Source organism: Oncorhynchus tshawytscha, linkage group LG16, assembly GCF_018296145.1.
Source record: "Oncorhynchus tshawytscha isolate Ot180627B linkage group LG16, Otsh_v2.0, whole genome shotgun sequence".
Lineage (NCBI taxonomy): Eukaryota > Metazoa > Chordata > Actinopteri > Salmoniformes > Salmonidae > Oncorhynchus > Oncorhynchus tshawytscha.
The window spans coordinates 32190510-32210424 of record NC_056444.1 but is presented as its reverse complement, the minus strand read 5'-3'; the positions used below and the strand labels follow the sequence as shown (position 1 = coordinate 32210424).

The 19915-nt window shown below is 46.0% G+C and overlaps 1 protein-coding gene and 1 pseudogene across 4 annotated transcripts in view; one reads left to right on the top strand and one right to left on the bottom strand.

Moving 5' to 3' along the window:
* LOC112216522 (MAGUK p55 subfamily member 7-like) overlaps positions 1-11682 on the top strand; it is a 291219-nt gene extending 279537 nt beyond the window's left edge. For all 4 annotated transcript variants that reach the window (XM_042299106.1, XM_042299107.1, XM_042299104.1 and 1 more), the window contains 2 exons: positions 1077-1220; positions 9354-11682. In XM_042299106.1, coding sequence (XP_042155040.1) covers positions 1077-1220; positions 9354-9533 — 324 coding nt within the window. In that variant the 3' untranslated portion in view covers positions 9534-11682. The remainder of the gene's footprint in view (positions 1-1076; positions 1221-9353) is intronic.
* A 4052-nt stretch (positions 11683-15734) lies between these two features.
* On the bottom strand, positions 15735-17126 carry LOC112216560 (annotated as a pseudogene).
* Between the last annotated feature and the right edge of the window lie 2789 nt (positions 17127-19915).

Sequence of the window (19915 nt, the reverse complement as noted above, 5' to 3'; positions counted from 1 at the left end):
CTCTCTCTGCCTATCTCCTGGAGGAATCTCATCCTTCAGGAGACTTCAGAGGCAGCGGTGGCTTTCTGCAGGCCATGGCTGCTTACAGGGTTACCAACCAAACCTGGCTTACAGGGCCATTTTTAGCAGCAATTACTGCTAATGTTCCTTATTTGAAGATTTCCTCTTTGGCTTATGTGTCTGGGTGGTGGTGATGATCTGCCTTTCATAAGTGGCCTGTATGTCGCTTAAAGCCCACAAACCCCACAGTTACAATCCTTTTACCCCAGGCCAGGCCTAGCACCCACCCTGCCTCAATCCTGCCTCGCACAAACACACTCTTGCCTGGGCCCCATAGGCATCCTCTGTTTGTTTTCTCTGAGTAAGTAATCATATAGAGTCCGAAATACACTATTATATAGATTTACTGGCATGTTTTCGAACCATCTCTCCCTGATCAAGTGCCTCGTTAGCCCATGCTGTCTGTGTACATATGTTTATATGTGCGTGCTCGCACGTGTCTATGCCTTTGCTCCCTTGTAGCTCTCTACCCCGCTCAGTAGTCAATCACATGAGTTTCATGTCAGCCTGGTGGTGTTGCAGAGCGAGGGATGTTGACTGGTCCCGTGCTGACCAGATGAAAGCTCTCCTCTCTTCCCTCTCTGTGATGGAGATTAATGGTAGTCTAGCGCCACTTCCCTCCTGTCTTCTGCTCCTGTCTTCGTCTGGGTCCCAAGTGGCACCCTATTCCCTATCTAGTGCACCGTATAGGGAACAGGGTGTCGTGTTGGACTCGGCCTTCGTACCGGCCCAGGGTTTCGAACCCGCTCAGCAGAACACAGCGAGAGGCCGTGGTATCGGGCCCAGAGGGAGGTGGACCGGCACCGGTTAACACTGCTCGGCTGCGGTTCAGTACACACACACACACACACACTGTGTGCTACGTGTCAACGCGACCCAGCTGTGTAATGTGTCATCGCCTCTGCACTGTGACAGATGGAGATCTGGGTCTAATTCCACTCTGCGATATCTCCAGATAGATGAACCAGACACTCTCCTCTGCTAACTGTGTTTTCTCTCACCTCTGTGTGTTGCAGACGATAAAGCACCTGAGGACGGCAGAGTTTAAACCGTATGTGGTGTTCGTGAAGCCGCCGCCCGTCGAGCGCCTGCGGGAGAGCAGACGGAACGCAAAGGTCATCCCAGGCAAGGACGACAAGGGATCTGCCAAATCATTCTCCGTAAGTCACGTCAGCAAAAACAATGAAATGTTTTCGTATTGTCAAGAGAAGAAACGTTTCACCTTGTCTAAAATCTGTGACAGAAAAGCCTTGCGCTTAAAAGTTTGCCTTTTTGAAGTAAAAACAATGTCACACAACGTCAGAAAGTTGAAATGACTGGCTATTGGTGACGTGTTGGGAAGGATCAAACTTGATCCAGGGGTGTAAAAGTTCACACATTTTGAAGAACAGTACTCCTGTAAAACAGGCAGTTTTAGAACGTCAAACAACTTCTTTTTTTTAAAGGTAAGAAATCCACCAAATGGATAATGATTGGCTAATTGTCCCACTCAGACATCTCCAGTGAAAAGTGATGTGGTCTTTGTGTGTCACTGTGTGCGGGCGTGTAATGACACGTTATAACGTAGGATCAAAGGTCATCGAGCAGTTTTCGTGTACCACATGACCAAGCTGTAGGGTTGTCAGAAACCCATCTAACACAAACTTTATCTGGGGCTCTGGGGGAGCTAGTTGTGGTGGTGAGGTCATATTTACTACCTACAGCTTTCTGTTGCAGGCTAGGGTGTATGTGTGCGTGCGTGCGTGCGTGTGCGAGCCATGGTGTGTGTGGTTGTGTGGTTGTGTGTGTTACACACCTTTCCTCCGCAGCAAGTCGCAGCTCACAGCCGGGCCCCACATGAAACCAATTAGCCGTGGTGCGTTGCCGTGGTGCGTTGCCGTGGTGGTGGCGTAGACGTGTGGCAGCTGATGGCTTTCCCAGCCCGCCGGGTCATCAGGTCCGGCGCTCGCGTGTCTCTCTCTCTCCGCTGGGCCACGCTACGGGCCAGAACCCAGGTCACAGCCACATGCTGGGCTGGGATGGAGTGATATGATGACGCGAGAGAGAGGGTGGGGGGAGAAAGAGGGAGAGGGAGGGGGAGAAAGAAAGCGTGAGGGGGAGAGAGATTGGCTGTCATGTTGGAGGCGTGGAGGCTTTCCACGCGCCAGCGCTGAAGGTCGTGTCAACCGAGCTGGGGGAGGGGAGAGGAGGAGGTGTAGACCGGCAGGTGCAGATCAGATCGACTGGCGGCTCAGTGGGATGTCTGCCTCGGCCTTCGTGGCCCCGCAGGGCTCTGGGCCGCTCTCTGCCTTTCGTCTGTTCTCTCTCTCCATCTCTCCCTCAGTGTGTGTGCTCTTTTCAGCTCAAGAGCATCAGAGCCTGCCCCAAATGGCTCCATATTCCCTATATAGTGCACTGTGGGCCCTGGTCAAAAGTAGTGCACTATTCAGAGAATAGGGAGCAATTTAGAGCGCCGCCTCAGCCCCACTTTGAGGTGTTACTCCACACATACCTCTGTGTTTTCACCATGACCTAACCTAACACACAGCCCAACGCGGCTCTGGAAAAGGACAGGGTTAGACACAGCCGCTCTTAACTCAGAACATCCTTCGTTGAGCCGTCTAAGTTAGAGTACCGTCACTGTTTTAAACACAACATGTCAGAGGGACAGCATCTCTTCTTAAAATCATCCTTAAAGCATTAGATGATGACATAAATTCACCGGTCACCTCACTGATATACAGACATAATGTATTAAAGTCAGAAGCATCACTTTGTCCCCCAGTCGTGTACAGACTACACATCTCTGAGGTCGCTGATGTTTTTGTTTCATCTCAGTAAGACAGGGATTTCTTCTCGCCAAGCTCTTGGGCTAGAGGACATAGGTAAACAGTTCCATCATGCATGATGACGGCCATCCTGAGGGGTGAGAGGTCAAACAGAGAGAGGTCAGAGGTCATGCTATCGACCCTTGTTTGACCTTTGGGTGAAAGTAACCCTCTGCTCTCAGTATAACTCATGTTAACAGTGAGCAGTAGTTGCCAAAAACAGGGCAGACTTTGACATTGATTGCCCTGGCCTATAATACCTTTATTAGGTTCAGAGCTCAGGTAACACATCCAGCCCCAGCGTTTTATTTTGTTACCTGGTTGAAATATTTCCTGTTACCAAAGCCCTTTCTGTAACCTTTTCGGGAGATTGACAGACAGCGTTTTAAACCATCAGGTGCCAGCTATTAAAGAAAGAAAGACTTTGTTTGGTGGAAATGTCACTGCTGGATAATATTCTCCGTCTGCTATATTTCTTTCAGTCGAGACGAATGTTAGAGGCAGCAGGTCTGGTCATTGTCCCATCCAGACTACTGGAGAACAGAGGTTTCATTGTTTTAACAGAGCCGTCTATGCTTTACTTTACCTGAATGCATTCATATCTGTTTTCAAATAGGGCTGACGTGAAATATGAGCCCAAAATCAGTTATGATACTGTAATACGATAATGAATATGTCTATATTCATATTCCTAGTAAGAGCAGTATAATAAGTAAAGGGTTCATGGGATAGGGCTACTTACTGATGTCTTACCTTTCCCTCTAGCCAAGCAATGACATTCTGTCTTCTTTGAGAGAGAGTAAATCAGGGACCTCTTGCCGAACCAGATCAGTTCTGATATTTTATATCGTTTTAATACAGAGGGCAGGTGCATTTTATGGGTATGAATAAAAGCAGATTTTCCGTTGAGGGCCTGACCTCCGAGGGGATGGCCAAGAGACATCAGGACTGAGAGGAGACCTTATCCTGGCTCAGTACCATAGAGATCTCTCTCTGTTTCTCTGTTTCTCTCTCTTGGTCTCTGTTTCTCTTGGTATCTTTCTCAATTTCAATTCAATTTAAGGTCTCTATCGCTCTCTCTCTCGGTCTCCGTATCTCTCTCTCTCTCTCGCTTGGTCTCTGTTTCTCTTCCTCAATTTCAATTTAAGTCTCTCTCTCTCTGCCTTTGTTTCTCTCTCTCTCTGCCTTTATTTCTCTCTCTCTGCCTCTGTATTTCTCTCTGCCTTTGTTTCTCTCTCTGCCTCTGTATTTCTCTCTCTGCCTTTGTTTCTCTCTCTCTGCCTCTGTATTTCTCTCTCTCTGCCTCTGTATTTCTCTCTCTCTGCCTCTGTTTCTCTCTCTCTCTGCCTCTCTCTCACTCTGCCTCTGTTTCTCGCTCTCTCGGTCTCTGTTTCTCTCTCTCTCTGCCTCTGTAGCTCTCTCTCAGCCTCTGTATCTCCCTCTCTGTCTCTGTTTCTCGCTCTCTCTCTCGGACTCTGTTTCTCGCTCTCTCTCTGTCTCTGTTTCTCTCTCTCGGTCTCTGAGGGGATGGCCAAGAGACATCCCCTCTCTCTCTCTGCCTCTGTATCTTTCTCTCTCTGCCTCTGTTTCTCTCTGTTTCTCTCGGCCTCTGTTTGTCTCTCTCTCGGACTCTGTCTCTCTCTCTCTGCAGTCTCTGTTTCTCTCTCTCTCTGCCTCTGTCTTTCTGAGGGGATGGCCAAGAGACATCCCCTCTCTCTCTCTGCCTCTGTATCTTTCTCTCTCTGCCTCTGTTTCTCTCTCTCTCTCTCGGCCTCTGTTTGTCTCTCTCTCGGCCTCTGTATCTCTCTCTCTCTGCCTCTGTATCTTTCTCTCTCGGCCTCTGTATCTCTCTCTCTCTGCCTCTGTATCTTTCTCTCTCGGCCTCTTTATCTTTCTCTCTGCCTCTGTTTCTCTCTCTCTCTCTCGGCCTCTGTTTCTCTCTCTCGGCCTCTGTTTCTCTCTCTCTCTGCCTCTGTATCTCTCTCTCTCGGCCTCTGTATCTCTCTCTCTCGGAATCTGTATCTCTCTCTCTCGGAATCTGTATCTCTCTCTCTCGGTCTCTGTTTCTCTCTCTCGGCCTCTGTAGCTCTATCTCTGCCTCTGTATCTCTCTCTCGGTTTCTGTTTCTCGCTCTCTCTCTCGGTTTCTGTTTCTCGCTCTCTCGGCCTCTGTTTCTCTTCATCAATTTCAATTCAATTTAAGGTCTCTATCTCTCTCTCTCGGTCTCTGTATCTCTCTCTCTTTCTCTCGGTCTCTGTCAGGTCTTTCTCTTTATCTCTTTCCCCATAATGGCCTTCTATGGTCATAGAGAGGGAGACTTGCCATGTCATGGACACTGACCGCCTGGTTGACATGGAAACGGCATACACAGCGTCTCTAGGGCTTCTTCTGTCCATGTCCACCCCACCATCCTGTTGCCAGTTCCTGGTCTAATGTCCAAAGGGTTGGAGAGCTGCTGGTTGTGTGTCCCAAATGGCACCCTATTCCCTGCATAGTGCACTACTTTTGACCAGAGCCCTATGGGTATCGGGTGCTATTTAGGAGCACCCTGGGTCACTGTGTCCACGTCCAACCTCCATCCTTTCCAAGGGCTGACCACAGAGGAAGGTTACCAAGGGTCAACAGCCTTGGATCACCGGAGGGAATATATGGTGTACGGACAGACCGAGCCACTTCAACTTCCTCTCAGCCCTGACCAACAAACCTCCTGCTCCCAGAGTCCTCAGTAGACAGTGACCAGTGGAAGAGAAAGCTGTCAGTCTGTGTCGACAATAGAGTGAGATAATGTGGTATGTTTGTTGTACAGTAGACAGTGAACACAGTGGAAGAGAAAGCTGTTCCTGTGTCGGAGGCCAGACAGTGGAAGAGAAAGGAGGGGCTGTGTCGGAGGCAGAGTGGTATGTTTGTACAGTAGCCAGTGAACACAGTGGAAGAGAAAGCTGTACGAGGGCTGTGTCAAAGAGACAAGTAGACACAGTGAAGATAATGTGAGTGGTATGTTTGTACAGTAGACAGTGGATTTAGGCAGAGTGGTATGTTTGTACAGTAGACAGTGAACACAGTGGAAGAGAAAGCTGTACGAGGGCTGTGTCGGAGGCAGAGTGGTATGTTTGTACAGTAGACAGTGAACACAGTGGAAGAGAAAGCTGTACGAGGGCTGTGTCGGAGGCAGAGTGGTATGTTTGTACAGTAGACAGTGAACACAGTGGAAGAGAAAGCTGTACGAGGGCTGTGTCGGAGGCAGAGTGGTATGTTTGTACAGTAGACAGTGAACACAGTGGAAGAGAAAGCTGTACGAGGGCTGTGTCGGAGGCAGAGTGGTATGTTTGGAAGAGAAAGCTGTACTGTGTCGGAGGCAGAGTGGTATGTTTGTACAGTGAACAACACAGTGGAAGAGAAAGCTGTACGAGGGCTGTGTCGGAGGCAGAGTGGTATGTTTGTACAGTAGACAGTGAACACAGTGGAAGAGAAAGCTGTACGAGGGCTGTGTCGGAGGCAGAGTGGTATGTTTGTACAGTAGACAGTGAACACAGTGGAAGAGAAAGCTGTACGAGGGCTGTGTCGGAGGCAGAGTGGTATGTTTGTACAGTAGACAGTGAACACAGTGGAAGAGAAAGCTGTACGAGGGCTGTGTCGGAGGCAGAGTGGTATGTTTGTACAGTAGACCGTGAACACAGTGGAAGAGAAAGCTGTACGTTGTCGGAGGCAGAGTGGTATGTTTGTACAGTAGACAGTGAACACAGTGTGTGTCGGAGGCAGAGTGGTATGTTTGTACAGAGACAGTGAACACAGTGGAAGAGAAAGCTGTACGAGGGCTGTGTCGGAGGCAGAGTGGTATGTTTGTACAGTAGACAGTGAACACAGTGGAAGAGAAAGCTGTACGAGGGCTGTGTCGGAGGCAGAGTGGTATGTTTGTAGACAGTGAGACAGTGAACACAGTGGAAGAGAAAGCTGAACACAGTGGAAGAGAAAGCGAGGGCTGTGTCGGAGGCAGAGTGGTATGTTTGTACAGTAGACAGTGAACACAGTGGAAGAGAAAGCTGTACGAGGGCTGTGTCGGAGGCAGAGTGGTATGTTTGTACAGTAGACAGTGAACAGTGGAAGAGAAAGCAGTGGGAAGAGTGGTATGTTTGTAAGTAGACAGTGAACACAGTGGAAGAGAAAGCTGTAGGGGCTGTGTCGGAGGCAGAGTGGTATGTTTGTACAGTAGACAGTGAACACAGTGGAAGAGAAAGCTGTGAACACAGTGGAAGAGAAAGCTGTAGGGCTGTGTCGGAGGCAGAGTGGTATGTTTGTACAGTAGACAGTGAACACAGTGGAAGAGAAAGCTGTGAAGGCAATGTTTGTACAGTAGACAGTGAACACAGTGGAAGAGAAAGCTGTACGAGGGCTGTGTCGGAGGCAGAGTGGTATGTTTGCGGAGACTGGCTTGAAAACGAGTTATTGTCGTGTCATGGCGACCGTTTAATTTTAGCTGCACGACTAATCAACTATGAGGTGGAAAACCGCGAGCCGCGAGTAACTCCTGGCTTGGAGCTGTTAGGCTGACAAAAAGGAGACATTCTAAAATTGTAGATTTTAATGAGTTTGTGTGTGAATTTGTGTGTGTGTGTGCGCGCATTTCCATCAGTATGTGTGTCTGTATTTCTGCCTATGAATGTGTCTGTATATATGTATTTATATTTGTGTGTTTGGCAGAGTCAGTGGAGATCTGAAGCTCAGTATTCCTCTAGTAAAAGGAGCTAGCTAAATGTAGCTAGCCGCTCTAACCCTGCCATGTTCCCTGGGTTTGAGGCTGGAATGGACCAGGCCATATAAACATATCACCGTGCAGTATAATACCATGCCATCAGAGAGGGGAAACTGTGAGGAGGTAGCTAGCCTGGTCCCAGATCTATGTGTGCTGTCTTGCCAACTCCATTCATGACAGTGACCATAGGAGTTGCAAAACAGCACAAGCAGATCTGGGAGCAAGCTAGCGGTGAGGCCAGGAGTTGTATAGCTATTAGGTTCATGTGCCCAAGCCATTTCCATTTCTGAAGCCCTCCCATTTTTAATGCCTTGTCCACAAGCAGTCTTTGGCCTGTCTCCATAAAACCAAAGTGGCATGTATCAATTATGGACCTTCTACTTGCTTTGTCAGTTATAGATATGTTTAGTATTTTTCCGTTTTAAGGAATATTTGATTTCTCTTCTGAATCAGATCGGCTAATGAGGAAATAATGAAAATTCCTTGAGGTTTTGGACTCTGTGTGTGTGTTACGGTTTTGTAAAGTGTGTGTGTGTCCTTCACTTACACGGGGCTGTTTGGGTCAGTCTGTTTATCTGTGTTAATGGCTGTTATGTTTGTTTATGTGTATGTCTCTGTCTTCCCTGAGATTCTCACTTACTCATGCCCTTTAGTCTTCATAGGCCATCGACAAAAGCTTGTCCCGAAGATAAGCAGAAAATAGATGTCTGTTTCTCTCAAAATGGACAGTAAAATATACAATTTTAGGTACACCCATCTAGTACCGGGTCGGACCCCACTTTGCCTACAGAACAGTCTGAATTCTTTGGGACATGAACATGTTGCTTTGTTGGTATCAAGGGACCTAACGTGTGCCAGGAAAACATTCCCCACACCATTACACCACCGCCACCAGCCTGTACCGTTGACACCAGGCAGGATGGGTCCATGGACTCACGCTGCTTACACCAAATCCTGACTCAGCCATCAGCATGACGCAACAGGAACCGGTATTCGTCGGAGCAGGCAATGTTTTTCCACTCCTCAATTGTCCAGTGTTGGTGATCACGTGCCCACTGGAGCCACTTCTTGTTTGTAAGTGATTTAGCCCATCCGTGACAAGGACCGATGAGTTGTGTGTTTCCGAGATGCCGTTCTGCACACCACTGTTGTACTGCGCTGTTATTTGTCTGTTTGTGGCCTGTTAGCTTGTATGATTCTTGCCATTCTCCTTCGACCTCTGTCATCAACGAGCTGTTTTCACCCACAGGACTGACGCTGACTGGATGTTTTTTTGTTTGTCTCGCCGTTCTCAGTAGACCCTAGTCACTGTCATGCGTGAAAAGATAGATACTGGAACCGGCGTGCCTGGCACCAACGATCATACCACACAGTCGTTTACTGTAGGTCACTCGTTTTGACCATTCTAACGTTCAATTAAACAGTAACTGAATGCCTCGATGCCTGTGTGCCTGCTTTATGTATATACAGTATATCAGAAAAGTGAGTACACCCCTCAAATTTTTGTAAATATTTGAGTATATCTTTTCATGTGACAACACTGAAGAAATGACACTTTGCTACAATGTAAAGTAGTGAGTGTACAGTTTCTATAACAGTGTAAATTTGCTGTCCCCTCAAAATAACTCGACACACAGCCATTAATGTCTAAACCGCTGGCAACAAAAGTGAGTACACCCCTAAGTGAAAATGTCCGCTGAGTGTATATTTTATTCCATTCTATTCTTGTCCAACAGGAAGAGGACTTCCTGGAGATGGTGAGCACCGCCCAGCAGATGGAAAGCCAGCACGGCCACCTGTTTGAGAAGATCATTGTCAACGACGACCTGACGGCGGCATTCACCGAGCTGAAGGTGGCTCTGAAGAAGGTGGAGACTGACACGCACTGGGTCCCCATCAGCTGGACTCACTCCTGAGAAACACAGAGAAAGAGTGAAATACCGTTTGGAGAAAGAAGGATACAAAAAGGGGAGGGCTTTTTAATGAAGTTGGTTCTGTGTCCACTGCGTAGGTGGTGGGTGCTGTCGGGTTTAGGATGGATCGTAACACAGCTGGACAGCAGAGTGGGCTGCCTTGATATGTGTCCCTAATGGCACCCTATTCCCTATATAGTGCACTGCTTTGTGAAAGTACTTTCCAAATAGTGAGTAGAGTGCCATTTGGGACGAAACCTGTGTCTCTGTCTGGGTCTTCCTCTGGGCCCTGTCTAGCTCAGTCAACATGCAACACGCTGGACATCTGAGGGTGGGGCTGGTCTGATCTGGTTCTAGACCGCTGCACTGTCTTCTCATCAGATCGGTGTGACTGCCCATCAGTGCTGTGCCAGAACGTACTGTAACTTCGGACTCCTTCCTTAGTGTGTTTTTAACATTAGTTCATAGAAACCTAAGGGATTTGTATTGTTCTGTGGATGGTGGGTGGTTTGTATATTAATGCAGAATGGGGGAACAGATGAAAATGTTTTTTTGCCTTCAAGTCTTAAACTCAGCCTGGGTCCGAAACTGCACCCTATTCCCTATGTAGTGCACTTGTTTTGACCAGGGCCCATAGGGGATAGGGTGCCATTTCAGACTCAAACTCAGATAAACGTTTCCCTTGTGATTTCTAACGCTTCCATAGTCTGCTACACCAAGGTATCAAAGCAAAAACATGGCAGGGACAGTACACTCAAAAAACGGCAACAACAGGTGTCATTTTATTTAAGATAAATTAATATATTTGAATATTTTTCTGCAGTTTTACATACCTTTTTTATATATAACATATCTATAGCATCATCTGTAAGGAAGCATCATGACACTGTAAGCTACAACCTGAGGTGATTTCTGATGTTACTTTGACGTTGGAAGTTTTTTCAGTCAGTGTTATGTCGTCGCACCTCAAAGTCCCAAGGTCCTACTTACACTGCGTGTATTTTAAATGGCAAGCTATTCTGTGTACTGTGCACTACTTTTGACCAGAGCCCAATGAGCCCTGGTTAAGAGGAAATAGGGTGCCATTTGGGACACAGCCTAGGTGTTTTCTAATTTTATTTTAGGGGCTTTTTTAAAATGTAAAGCCCTCCACCCTGCCCTACTCATGATTGTGCCCAGGCAGCATAACAGTTTGCTATTTCAACCAGCAGACGGTGTAAGTCAAATGTTCTCAATCTAGTATAATTAGGGTGGAGTTAGTGTTATTTTACCCTCATAAAACAGGCCTAAAACAAGGAACCTAATAGAGGGGTCCATGGCGCTAGTAGATTTACAACAGACAGAAACACAAAGTAACTGATTTTAACTTAGCAAGGTTCAGGTTATATAGAGAATGGTTAGAGGCGCTAGTTATTTGCAGGATTTCTCCACCCCTCTCCCTATAACCCTCCTGTCGATCCCTCTACCATGTTCCTCCTATACAGTATGCTGGCTGTATCCCAGGGTTATGTGTCTAGACTAGAGCCTGTCTTCGATTGTTTGATGAGAGAATATTTGTGTATACCATATCTAGGGTTGCGAAATTGCTGGGTGCAGTGACCTCAGTGCCCCTATGTTCTCTCTCTGTCTCTCTCCGTGATTTCACACTCTCACATCACCAATCATGTGGCGTTAGTTCGTTAGCTCTGTGTTGAGCTAAGGTCATCATGAGTCATGACGATGCACCAGAGCGATCTCGCTGTCTGTCTGGTGTCTCTTCTCTTTTACAGCAGGTTTCCCTCTATCCCTCGCTTCCTTTATCCCAGTGTTTTTGTTCATTTCAAATGTTCTTAGTATCGCAGATACACCTGTTCTGTATTTTTCTGATTATCAGGAGATGGTGTATCTATTTAAACAAATATATTTGTTTGAGGTTAAGCCACTACAATACCATGTTTATCTACACTACAGGTTTAACCCTCTAGTTTCCTCATTCTTTTATTTCATGTTTATATGATGTTAGGTTCATATTTCCCCTCCAGCCAGCCGTATCAGAGTTCTGTCTGTGCAGATATTGTCCTTCTGACTGTACATTCAATCACTGTGAGGCAAATTGTGTAATTTCACTTTTTTCTTTTTATTTGTACATTTTATATAAAAATATTAAACCAAATGTCTATTTTTCTAAGATGCTCATAACCAGTATGGAAAACTAGAGTTTGTAATATGGCAAGTGAATGATGATTGTAGTCATGAGTTCATTTTCCTCTCATAGGATCACGACAGTGACATGGGACGCTTGGGGTTGTCACAATCTTGTATGTCTAGAATTTGTTTCTGAGCCATTTAGCGCAACTTTCACTCGGTCCGATAAAGACGAAAAACACCTACACGTAGTGCACACTTGTGTAAATAGAACTGAGAATGTGTCCCAAAAGGCACCCTATTCCCTTAGTAGTGCACTACTTTTGATTATAGTTGTGCACTATGTCGGGAATAAGGTGTCATTTTGGATGTAACCCCTTACGGAAAATCGCATGATTCCACGTGGTGATATCTCACATGAAGTTTCACATGTTGATTTCCACATGTAAAATCACGTGAAACCATGTGTTTTTCTCACACTTCACTAGAGGCTGTTTGCCTACTAATCTCACTACAACCCCCCTCCATGTCGCTGATCACTACTTTGTTTGCTAGATCCTTCTCCCTCCTGTATCATGTCTTTGCCTCTTCGACACTACTCTCCTCCGTTTCCGCATCCTTTGACGGTCCCCTTTCCTCCCAGCTGGCTCAACCTTCACCCTCATGCTTCGTGTCTTAGTGACCTACTGCTTGCCTACAGAACAGGGCCCCAAAAGCATCTTATGGCTAAGTTTATCGTTAGAACATTCGTTAAATCTCTGAACTGTTTCCCCAGAACTGTTGCACTTGAAAACACTAATCTAACGCCTGCCTCAGACCACTCGTGTAACGGCTAAGTGCAGCGGAAGATACCCCCCCGCGTCACTTTATCGACACAAGATCTCAGCCAAACATAGAATCACATGGTTTATCTGTCTCTCTGTGACCACTGATATCTTCAGAACAAAGTTGGCTGCCAATACAAAGTTGCCAATGTCCTTGCAATTGATACAAACAAAGCGACATATAAAAAAATAAAAAAAGATGACTGCATTAAAATATAAACAGTAGGCTATATGCCTATTTCAATCATATTGAAATACATTACATTTTCAATCAATTTAGTTCTATTTTGCTTCTTGTAGGCACTTTCTGTATTTGTCTCAATATATTTCATGATGTGTGATTCATGATTCTGTCCAAAACACTTGAGCGTGATGTCTCTCGTTATCTCTCTCAGAACGGTCTTCTTGACCCTAACCAGTCAGGCTTCAAGGTGGCTCACTCAACTGAGACCGCTCTCCTCTGTGTCACAGAGGGTCCACGCTCTGCCAAAGATGACTGTCCATCCTCCTAGATCTATCTGCTGCCTTCGACACCGTGAACCATCAGATCCTCCTCTCCACCCCCTCAGGGCTGGGCGTCTTAGGCTCTGCACACTCCTGGATTGCATCCTACCTGGCAGGCTGATCCTACCAGGTGGAGTGGAGAAGAGTTGTCTGCACCACATGCTCTCACTTCTGGTGTCCCCCAGTGCTCGGCTCTAGGCCCTTTTCTCTTTACACCAAGACTCTTGCCTCTGTCATATCCTCACATGGTCTCTCCTATCATTGCTATGTGGATGGCGCTCAACTACTCTTCTCCTTCCCCCCCTTCTGACACCCAAGTGGCGACACACCTGTGCATACCTGCCAGAGATCTCAGCTTGGATGTCGGCCCACCACCTCAAGCCAAAAACAGACAAAACAGAGCTGCTCTTACTCCCGGGGAAGGCCTGACCACTCCAAGACCTCTCCATCATGATTGACAACTCAACAGTGTCCCTCTCCCAGAGTGCAAAGAACCCTGGCGTGACCCTGGACAGCACCCTGTCATTCTCTTCAAACATCAAAGTAGTGACTCACTCCTGCAGGTAGAGTGCAACCTTTCCTCACACAGGATGTGGCGCAGGTCCTACTCCCTTCTAGACTCCTGCAACTATGTTGGCTGGGGTTTCCGCTTGTGCCATCAAACCTTTGCAGCTTATCCAGAATGCCTCAGCCAGCCTGTTGTTCAACCCTCCTAAGTTCTCCCTTGTCACCCCACTCCTCTACACACTCCAATGGCTTCCAGTCAAAGCTCATCTTGAAGACCCTGGTACTTGCCTACAGAGAAGCAAGGGGAGCTGCCCCTCCTTACCTTCAGGCTATGCTCAAACTCTACATCCCAACCCGAGCACTCTGCTCCGCCACCTCTGGTCTCTTGGCTCTCCCACCCCTACAGGAGGGCAGCTCCCACTCAGCCCAGTCAAAGCTCGTCTCTGTCCTGGCACCCCAATGGTGGAGCAAGCTTCCCCCTAAAGTCAGGACAGTGGAGAACCTGCCCATCTTTCGAAAACATCTGAAGCCCTTTTCCCACCTGCACTGACTTTGCTGATAAATACTTTGTTGGCGGAAAATGTACTTGATAAGATTCTGATATGTTGTTTTCTCGCCTAGCTATTTTAAGATGCATGCATTAATTGTAAGTCAAATCAAAGTGTATTTGTCACATGTGCCGAATTCAACAGGTGTAGACCTTACAATGAAATGCTTACTTACAAGCCCTTAACCATCAATGCAGTTTTAAGAAAAATATCTAAAGAAAAATAAGAAATAAAAGTAACAAATAATTAAACAGCAGCAGTAAAATAACAATAGCGAGGCTGTGTACAGGTGACAGAGTCAATGTGAGTCATAGGGCGGGTGCACCGGTTAGTCGAGGTAATTGAGGTAATATATACATGTAGATAGAGTTATTAAAGTGACTTATGCATAGATAATAACAGAGAGTAGCAGCAGTGTAAAAGAGGGGGGTCAATGCAAATAGTCTGGGAAGCCATTTGATTAGATGTTCAGTAGTCCTATGGCTTGGGGGTAGAAGCTGTTTAGAAGCCTCTTGGGCCTCGACTTGGTAGTAGTTTTGGAATTGTTAGCTAGATTACTTGTTGGTTATTACTGCATTGTCGGAACTAGAAGCACAAGCATTTCGCTACACTCACATTAACATCTGCTAACCATGTGTATGTGACAAATCAAATTTGATTTGATCTAGTAAAGGAAAATCTAATATCAAACAGGTAATATCTAACAATTCCACAACAACATCTAATACACACATTCTAGTGAAGGAAAACCTAATATCTAACAGGTAATATCTAACAATTCCACAACAAAACTTAATACACACATTCTAGTAAAGGAATGGGATGAGAATATATAAGTATAAAATATATGGATGAGCAGCGACAGAGCGGCTAAGATGCAATAGATAGTGAAGGATACAGTACATACAGATGAGATGAGATATGTGAACATTTTTCAAGTGGCATTATTAAAGTGACTAGTGTTCCATTTATTCAAGTGGCCAATGATATCAAGTCTGTAGGGTAGGCAGCCGCCTCTCTGTGTTAGTGGTGGCTGTTTAACAGTCTGATGGCCTTGAGATAGAAGCTGTTTTTCAGTCTCTCTGTCTCAGCTCTGATGCACCTGTACTGACCTCGCCTTCTGGGTGGTAGCAGGGTGAACAGGTAGTGGCTCAGGTGGTTGTTGTCCTTGATTTTTTTTGTTGCCTTCCTGTGACATCGGGTGAGAGAGCAGCAGTGTGATTCACATCAGTGCATTATGTAGATATCAATAACTTTTTTCAATGCTGATTTGAATGTCATAAAGGAAACAGAGAAGTGTCAAAAAATGTTCCGCAAACATCCTTTCAGAATTTAGAAGTCATCCTCGAAGTAATCATCTAGTTTTTCTCAAATATTTGGAATCTGATTACAATATTTTTGCTGGTAACGTAACTGATTACAGTTACTGTTTTTTTTTTGTAATCCCTAACGTGTAAAGGATTACATGTAATCTGTTACTCCCCAACCCTGCACATACACTACAGTCACAACACACAGGCCTCATTGTCCCTAGAATTTTTTATTTTTTTTTCAACAAATCGTTTTAATTGGCTCCATGAAGCCAAAATTGACAAAATAATCTTCAATGTTGATGATACAAAGAACAGAAAGTACAAAATCGTTCCCAGGTGGAATACTATTGGGCAAGAAGAGCAGTAACATTGATGTTGATCTTCGTGTTCAGTCCATTATAACAAGCACATTTAAAATGCAGGCATTGAGCAGAGCAAAATAACAAAATACCGTGAGCAGACTGTAGCATGTTGCAATTTGCAACTTCATGAACAGTTTTACCAGTCTGAAAGGAATTCACTCTTTTTGGAAACTGAACATACAGGACCCTCAGCTATTTTAAGAACCTCAATTGTATAGATAAAGGTTGTCAAAGGAATCATTTTATTTCTCGCTCAGTTTAAAATTTGGCAGGAGGTAGGTCGGACATTGTCGTTTAAAACAAAGGAAAACAGGAAGGTGAACAAGCCTCGTTGATATCCACAATACTAATATCAAGGATTTAAATGGAGATGTCAGTGCTGACAGGGAGTAGAATGTAAAGAACAGTGGGCGTTTATATACAAACAGCCATGTGAAGCAACGTTTTGGTTTTTACAGCACCAACAAGTCAGACATTATGCTTTATCAATTGAACTAAATGCCATAAGAGCAAATTGAGATGCATCCTTTAGAGATCATTAACTTTTTAAACATGGTTTGTAAATTAATGGCCAAAACTCATGGCTAAATTTAAAGACGCTCGAGCTACTTAAACACAGAATAGGACTACAAAAATCAGGTCAACATGTGGACACATTTCTTGAGGAGCTTTTTAAATACAGCCAGCCAAGGGATGATCTTGAATCAGGGGTGGATTTTTACTCGTGTGCAGCTTAACTGTCGTAGCTGTCTCTATAGGAACTCCCAGAGCGGTCCCCGTAGCCTCCCTGGCCCCTATTGTCTCTGTATCCTCCACCACCAGAAGAGTACCCTCCGCCACCGCCGCTCCTGTATCCACCGCCACCCCCGTAACTCCGGTCTCCACCCCCGTAACTCCGGTCTCCACCCCCGTAACTCCGGTCTCCACCCCCGTAACTCCGGTCTCCACCCCCATAGCTGCAGTCTCCTCTACCACCACCATAGCTCCTCTCACCATATCCCCTGTCACCGCCACCATATCCTCCACCACCATATCCGCCACCGCCTCTGGAACCTCTGAATCCACCGCCACCTCCGGAGCGACCACCACCCTTGCCGGCTTCATCCACACGAATGGTTCTGCCATCGACAGACTTGTCGTTCATTCCCTCCAATGCGTCCTTCGCATCCTCGGCATTATCGTACTTTACGAAGCCGAATCCACGAGACCTTTCCGTTTTCTTTGTCCCTGATGACATCAACTTTTGCGATGTTTCCATACTTGGCGAAAGCTTCCACCAGAGACTCCTCTGTGGTGTCGAAGCTCAGGCCTCCGACGAAAAGTTTTCCTTCGTCGGACATGATTCTGTGTCTTTGACAGACCGAGTGCGAAGAGCTGGTGCTTGAAGAGGCTCGTCGTCGCAAGATAAATGGAAGGTCGTCCCTAGAATTTCTTAGCAAACAGCTGGAGGCAGGGCTTTCTCCTATAGAGCTCCATTTTTATGGAATGGTCTGCCTGTCCACGTGAGAGACGCAGACTCTGTCTCGACCTTTAAGTCTTTACTGAAGACAATTGAGTGTAGTCTGACCCAGGGGTGCGAAGGTGAACAGCAAGACACTGGAGCGACGAACCGCCCTTGCTGGCTGCCCCCTCTGCACTGGGATTCTCTGCCTCTGACCTTATTACGGGGGCTTAATCACTGGCTTACTAGTGCTCTTCCGTGCCGTCCCAAGGAGGGATGCTTCACCGGTTTTTCCATGAAAGCATACATGAAATGAGTTGCAAAATGAATAGGAAATGTTGTCAAGACGTTGACAAGGTTATAAATAATGATTTTTAATTGAAATAATAATTGTCTCCTTCAAACTTTGCTTTCGTCAAAGATTCCTCCATTTGCAGCAATTACAGCCTTGCAGACCTTTTGGCATTCTAGTTGTCAATATGTTGAAGAGATTTCACCCCATGCTTCCTGAAGCACCTCCCACAAGTTGGATTGGCTTGATGGGCACTTCAAATTGCTCCCACAACAGCTCAATAAGGTTGAGATCCGGTGACTGTGCTGGCCACCCCATTATAGACAGAATATCAGCTGACTGCTTCTACCCTAAATAGTTATTGCATAGTTTGGAGCTGTGCTTTGGGTCATTGTCCTGTTGTAGGAGGAAATTGCAATTGAGCGCTGTCCACAGGGTATGGCATGGCGTTGCAAAATGGAGTGATAGCCTTCCTTCTTCAAGATCCCTTTTACCCTGTACAAATCTCCCACTCTACCACCACCAAAGCACCCCCAGACCATCACATTGCCTCCGCCATGTTTGACAGATGGCGTCAAGCACTCCTCCAGCATCTTTTGTTCTTCTTTGTGATCCGAACACCTCAAACTTAGGTTAGTCTGTCCATAGCACTTTGTTCCAGTCTTCCTCTGTCCAGTGTCTGTGTTCTTTTGCACATCTTAATCTTTTCTTTTTAATTGGCCAGTCTGAGATATGGCTTTTTCTTTGCATCCCGGAGTCGCCTCTCCTCTTTCAATTCTGGTTAGAGCCAGTTTGCGCTATTCTGTGAAGGGAGTAGTACACAGCGAGATCTTCATGTTTCTTGGCAATTTCTCTCATGGAATAGCCTTCATTTCTCAGAACAAGAATAGACTGACGAGATTCAGAAGAAGGTGCTATGGTTCTGGCCATTTTGAGCCTGTAATCAAATCCACAAATGCTGACGCTCCAGATACTCAACTAGTCCAAAGAAGGACAGTTTTATTGCTTCTTTAATCAGTACAACGGTTTTCAGCTGTGCTAACATAATTGCAAAGGGGTTTTCTAATGATCAATTAGCCTTTTAAAATGATAAACTTGGATTAGCTAACACAACATGCCGTTGGAACACAGGAGTGATGGCTGCTGATAATGGGGCTCTGTACGCCTATGTAGATATTCCATTAAAAATCTGCAGTTTCCAGCTACAATAGTCATTTACAACATGAACAATGTCTACACTGTATTTCTGATCAGTTTGATGTTATTTTAATGGACAAAAAAATGTGCTTTTCTTTCAAAAACAAGGACATTTCAAAGTGACCCCAAACTTTTGAACTGTAGTGTCTATCCTTTCTGGTCGGACGGGGCCACTCTCTTTCTCTCTACCTGCTATCTCGACCTCTGAATGACCCTGCTGGTCATCTATGAACATTGTTCTTCAAGATGTTCAAATCTGCTATTAATGGCCATGTACTATGTCCAACCAGCACAAACAGAAGAGAACTGTCCACCCCTCAGAGCCTGGTTCCTCTCTAGGTTTCTTCCTAGGTTCCTGCCTTTCTCAGTAGTTTTTCCTAGCCACCGTGCTTCTACATCTGCATTGCTTTCCGTTTAGGGTTTTAGGCTGGGTTTCTGTACAGCACTTTGTGACATCAGCTGATGTAAGAAGGGCTTTAAAAAATACATTTGATTGAAACCTGATTGAAGGGTGACGAGGAGGAAAGAGGTGGCTGGAGACATGCAGAGGGAGGACTGGGGGAAGGTCAGGGAGAGGTAATGGTACTCTGTGAGGAGGCCAAGAGGAAGGGCTGAAAACAGTTTTCAGGAGGACTCACTGTCCTCTTCCCCTTAATTGGAATTAAGGAGTGACTCACTCACTTACTTACCAGGCTCCACAGTACTGGTTGTGTCCTAAATGGCACCCTATTCCCTTTATAGTGCACGTCTTTGACCAGGGCCCGTAGGGTAGTATAGTAGTGCACTTTAAAGGGAATAGGGTGCCATTTTGGACTCAAAACGGTAAGTGGTGACATGACAAGGTGCTGGAGCTGGCCTGTCATGCCAGGCTTTAGAGGTAAGAGAGAGAGAGAGGGAACGAGACAGAGAGGGAGACTGAGAGAATGAGGGTAGAAGACAGAGTTCCACTTTGGTGTTACCTTCCAAAAGCCATCAAGCTCAATGATCCATGTTTAACAGCAGAAAAATACCGCCTCACATCGTCCCTTGGGCGTGGGAAACTGGAGCCGTGGGAGCGCGGGCCCAGTGACAGGTAAGAAAGGTTTTTAGAGACTTCTAAGTAAAGCACTGACTTTACTTCCATTTCCCTCCACGTCAACAGTTACGTTAACGGTGCCCACTGTCTGGGGTGCGCCTTTATATTCCCTTTATAGTGTACTACTTTTGACTAGGGCCAGACAGGTTGCAGACACTGTTTGGGGCCTGCTGGCTAGCTCTCCTGGGTAAAAATGTC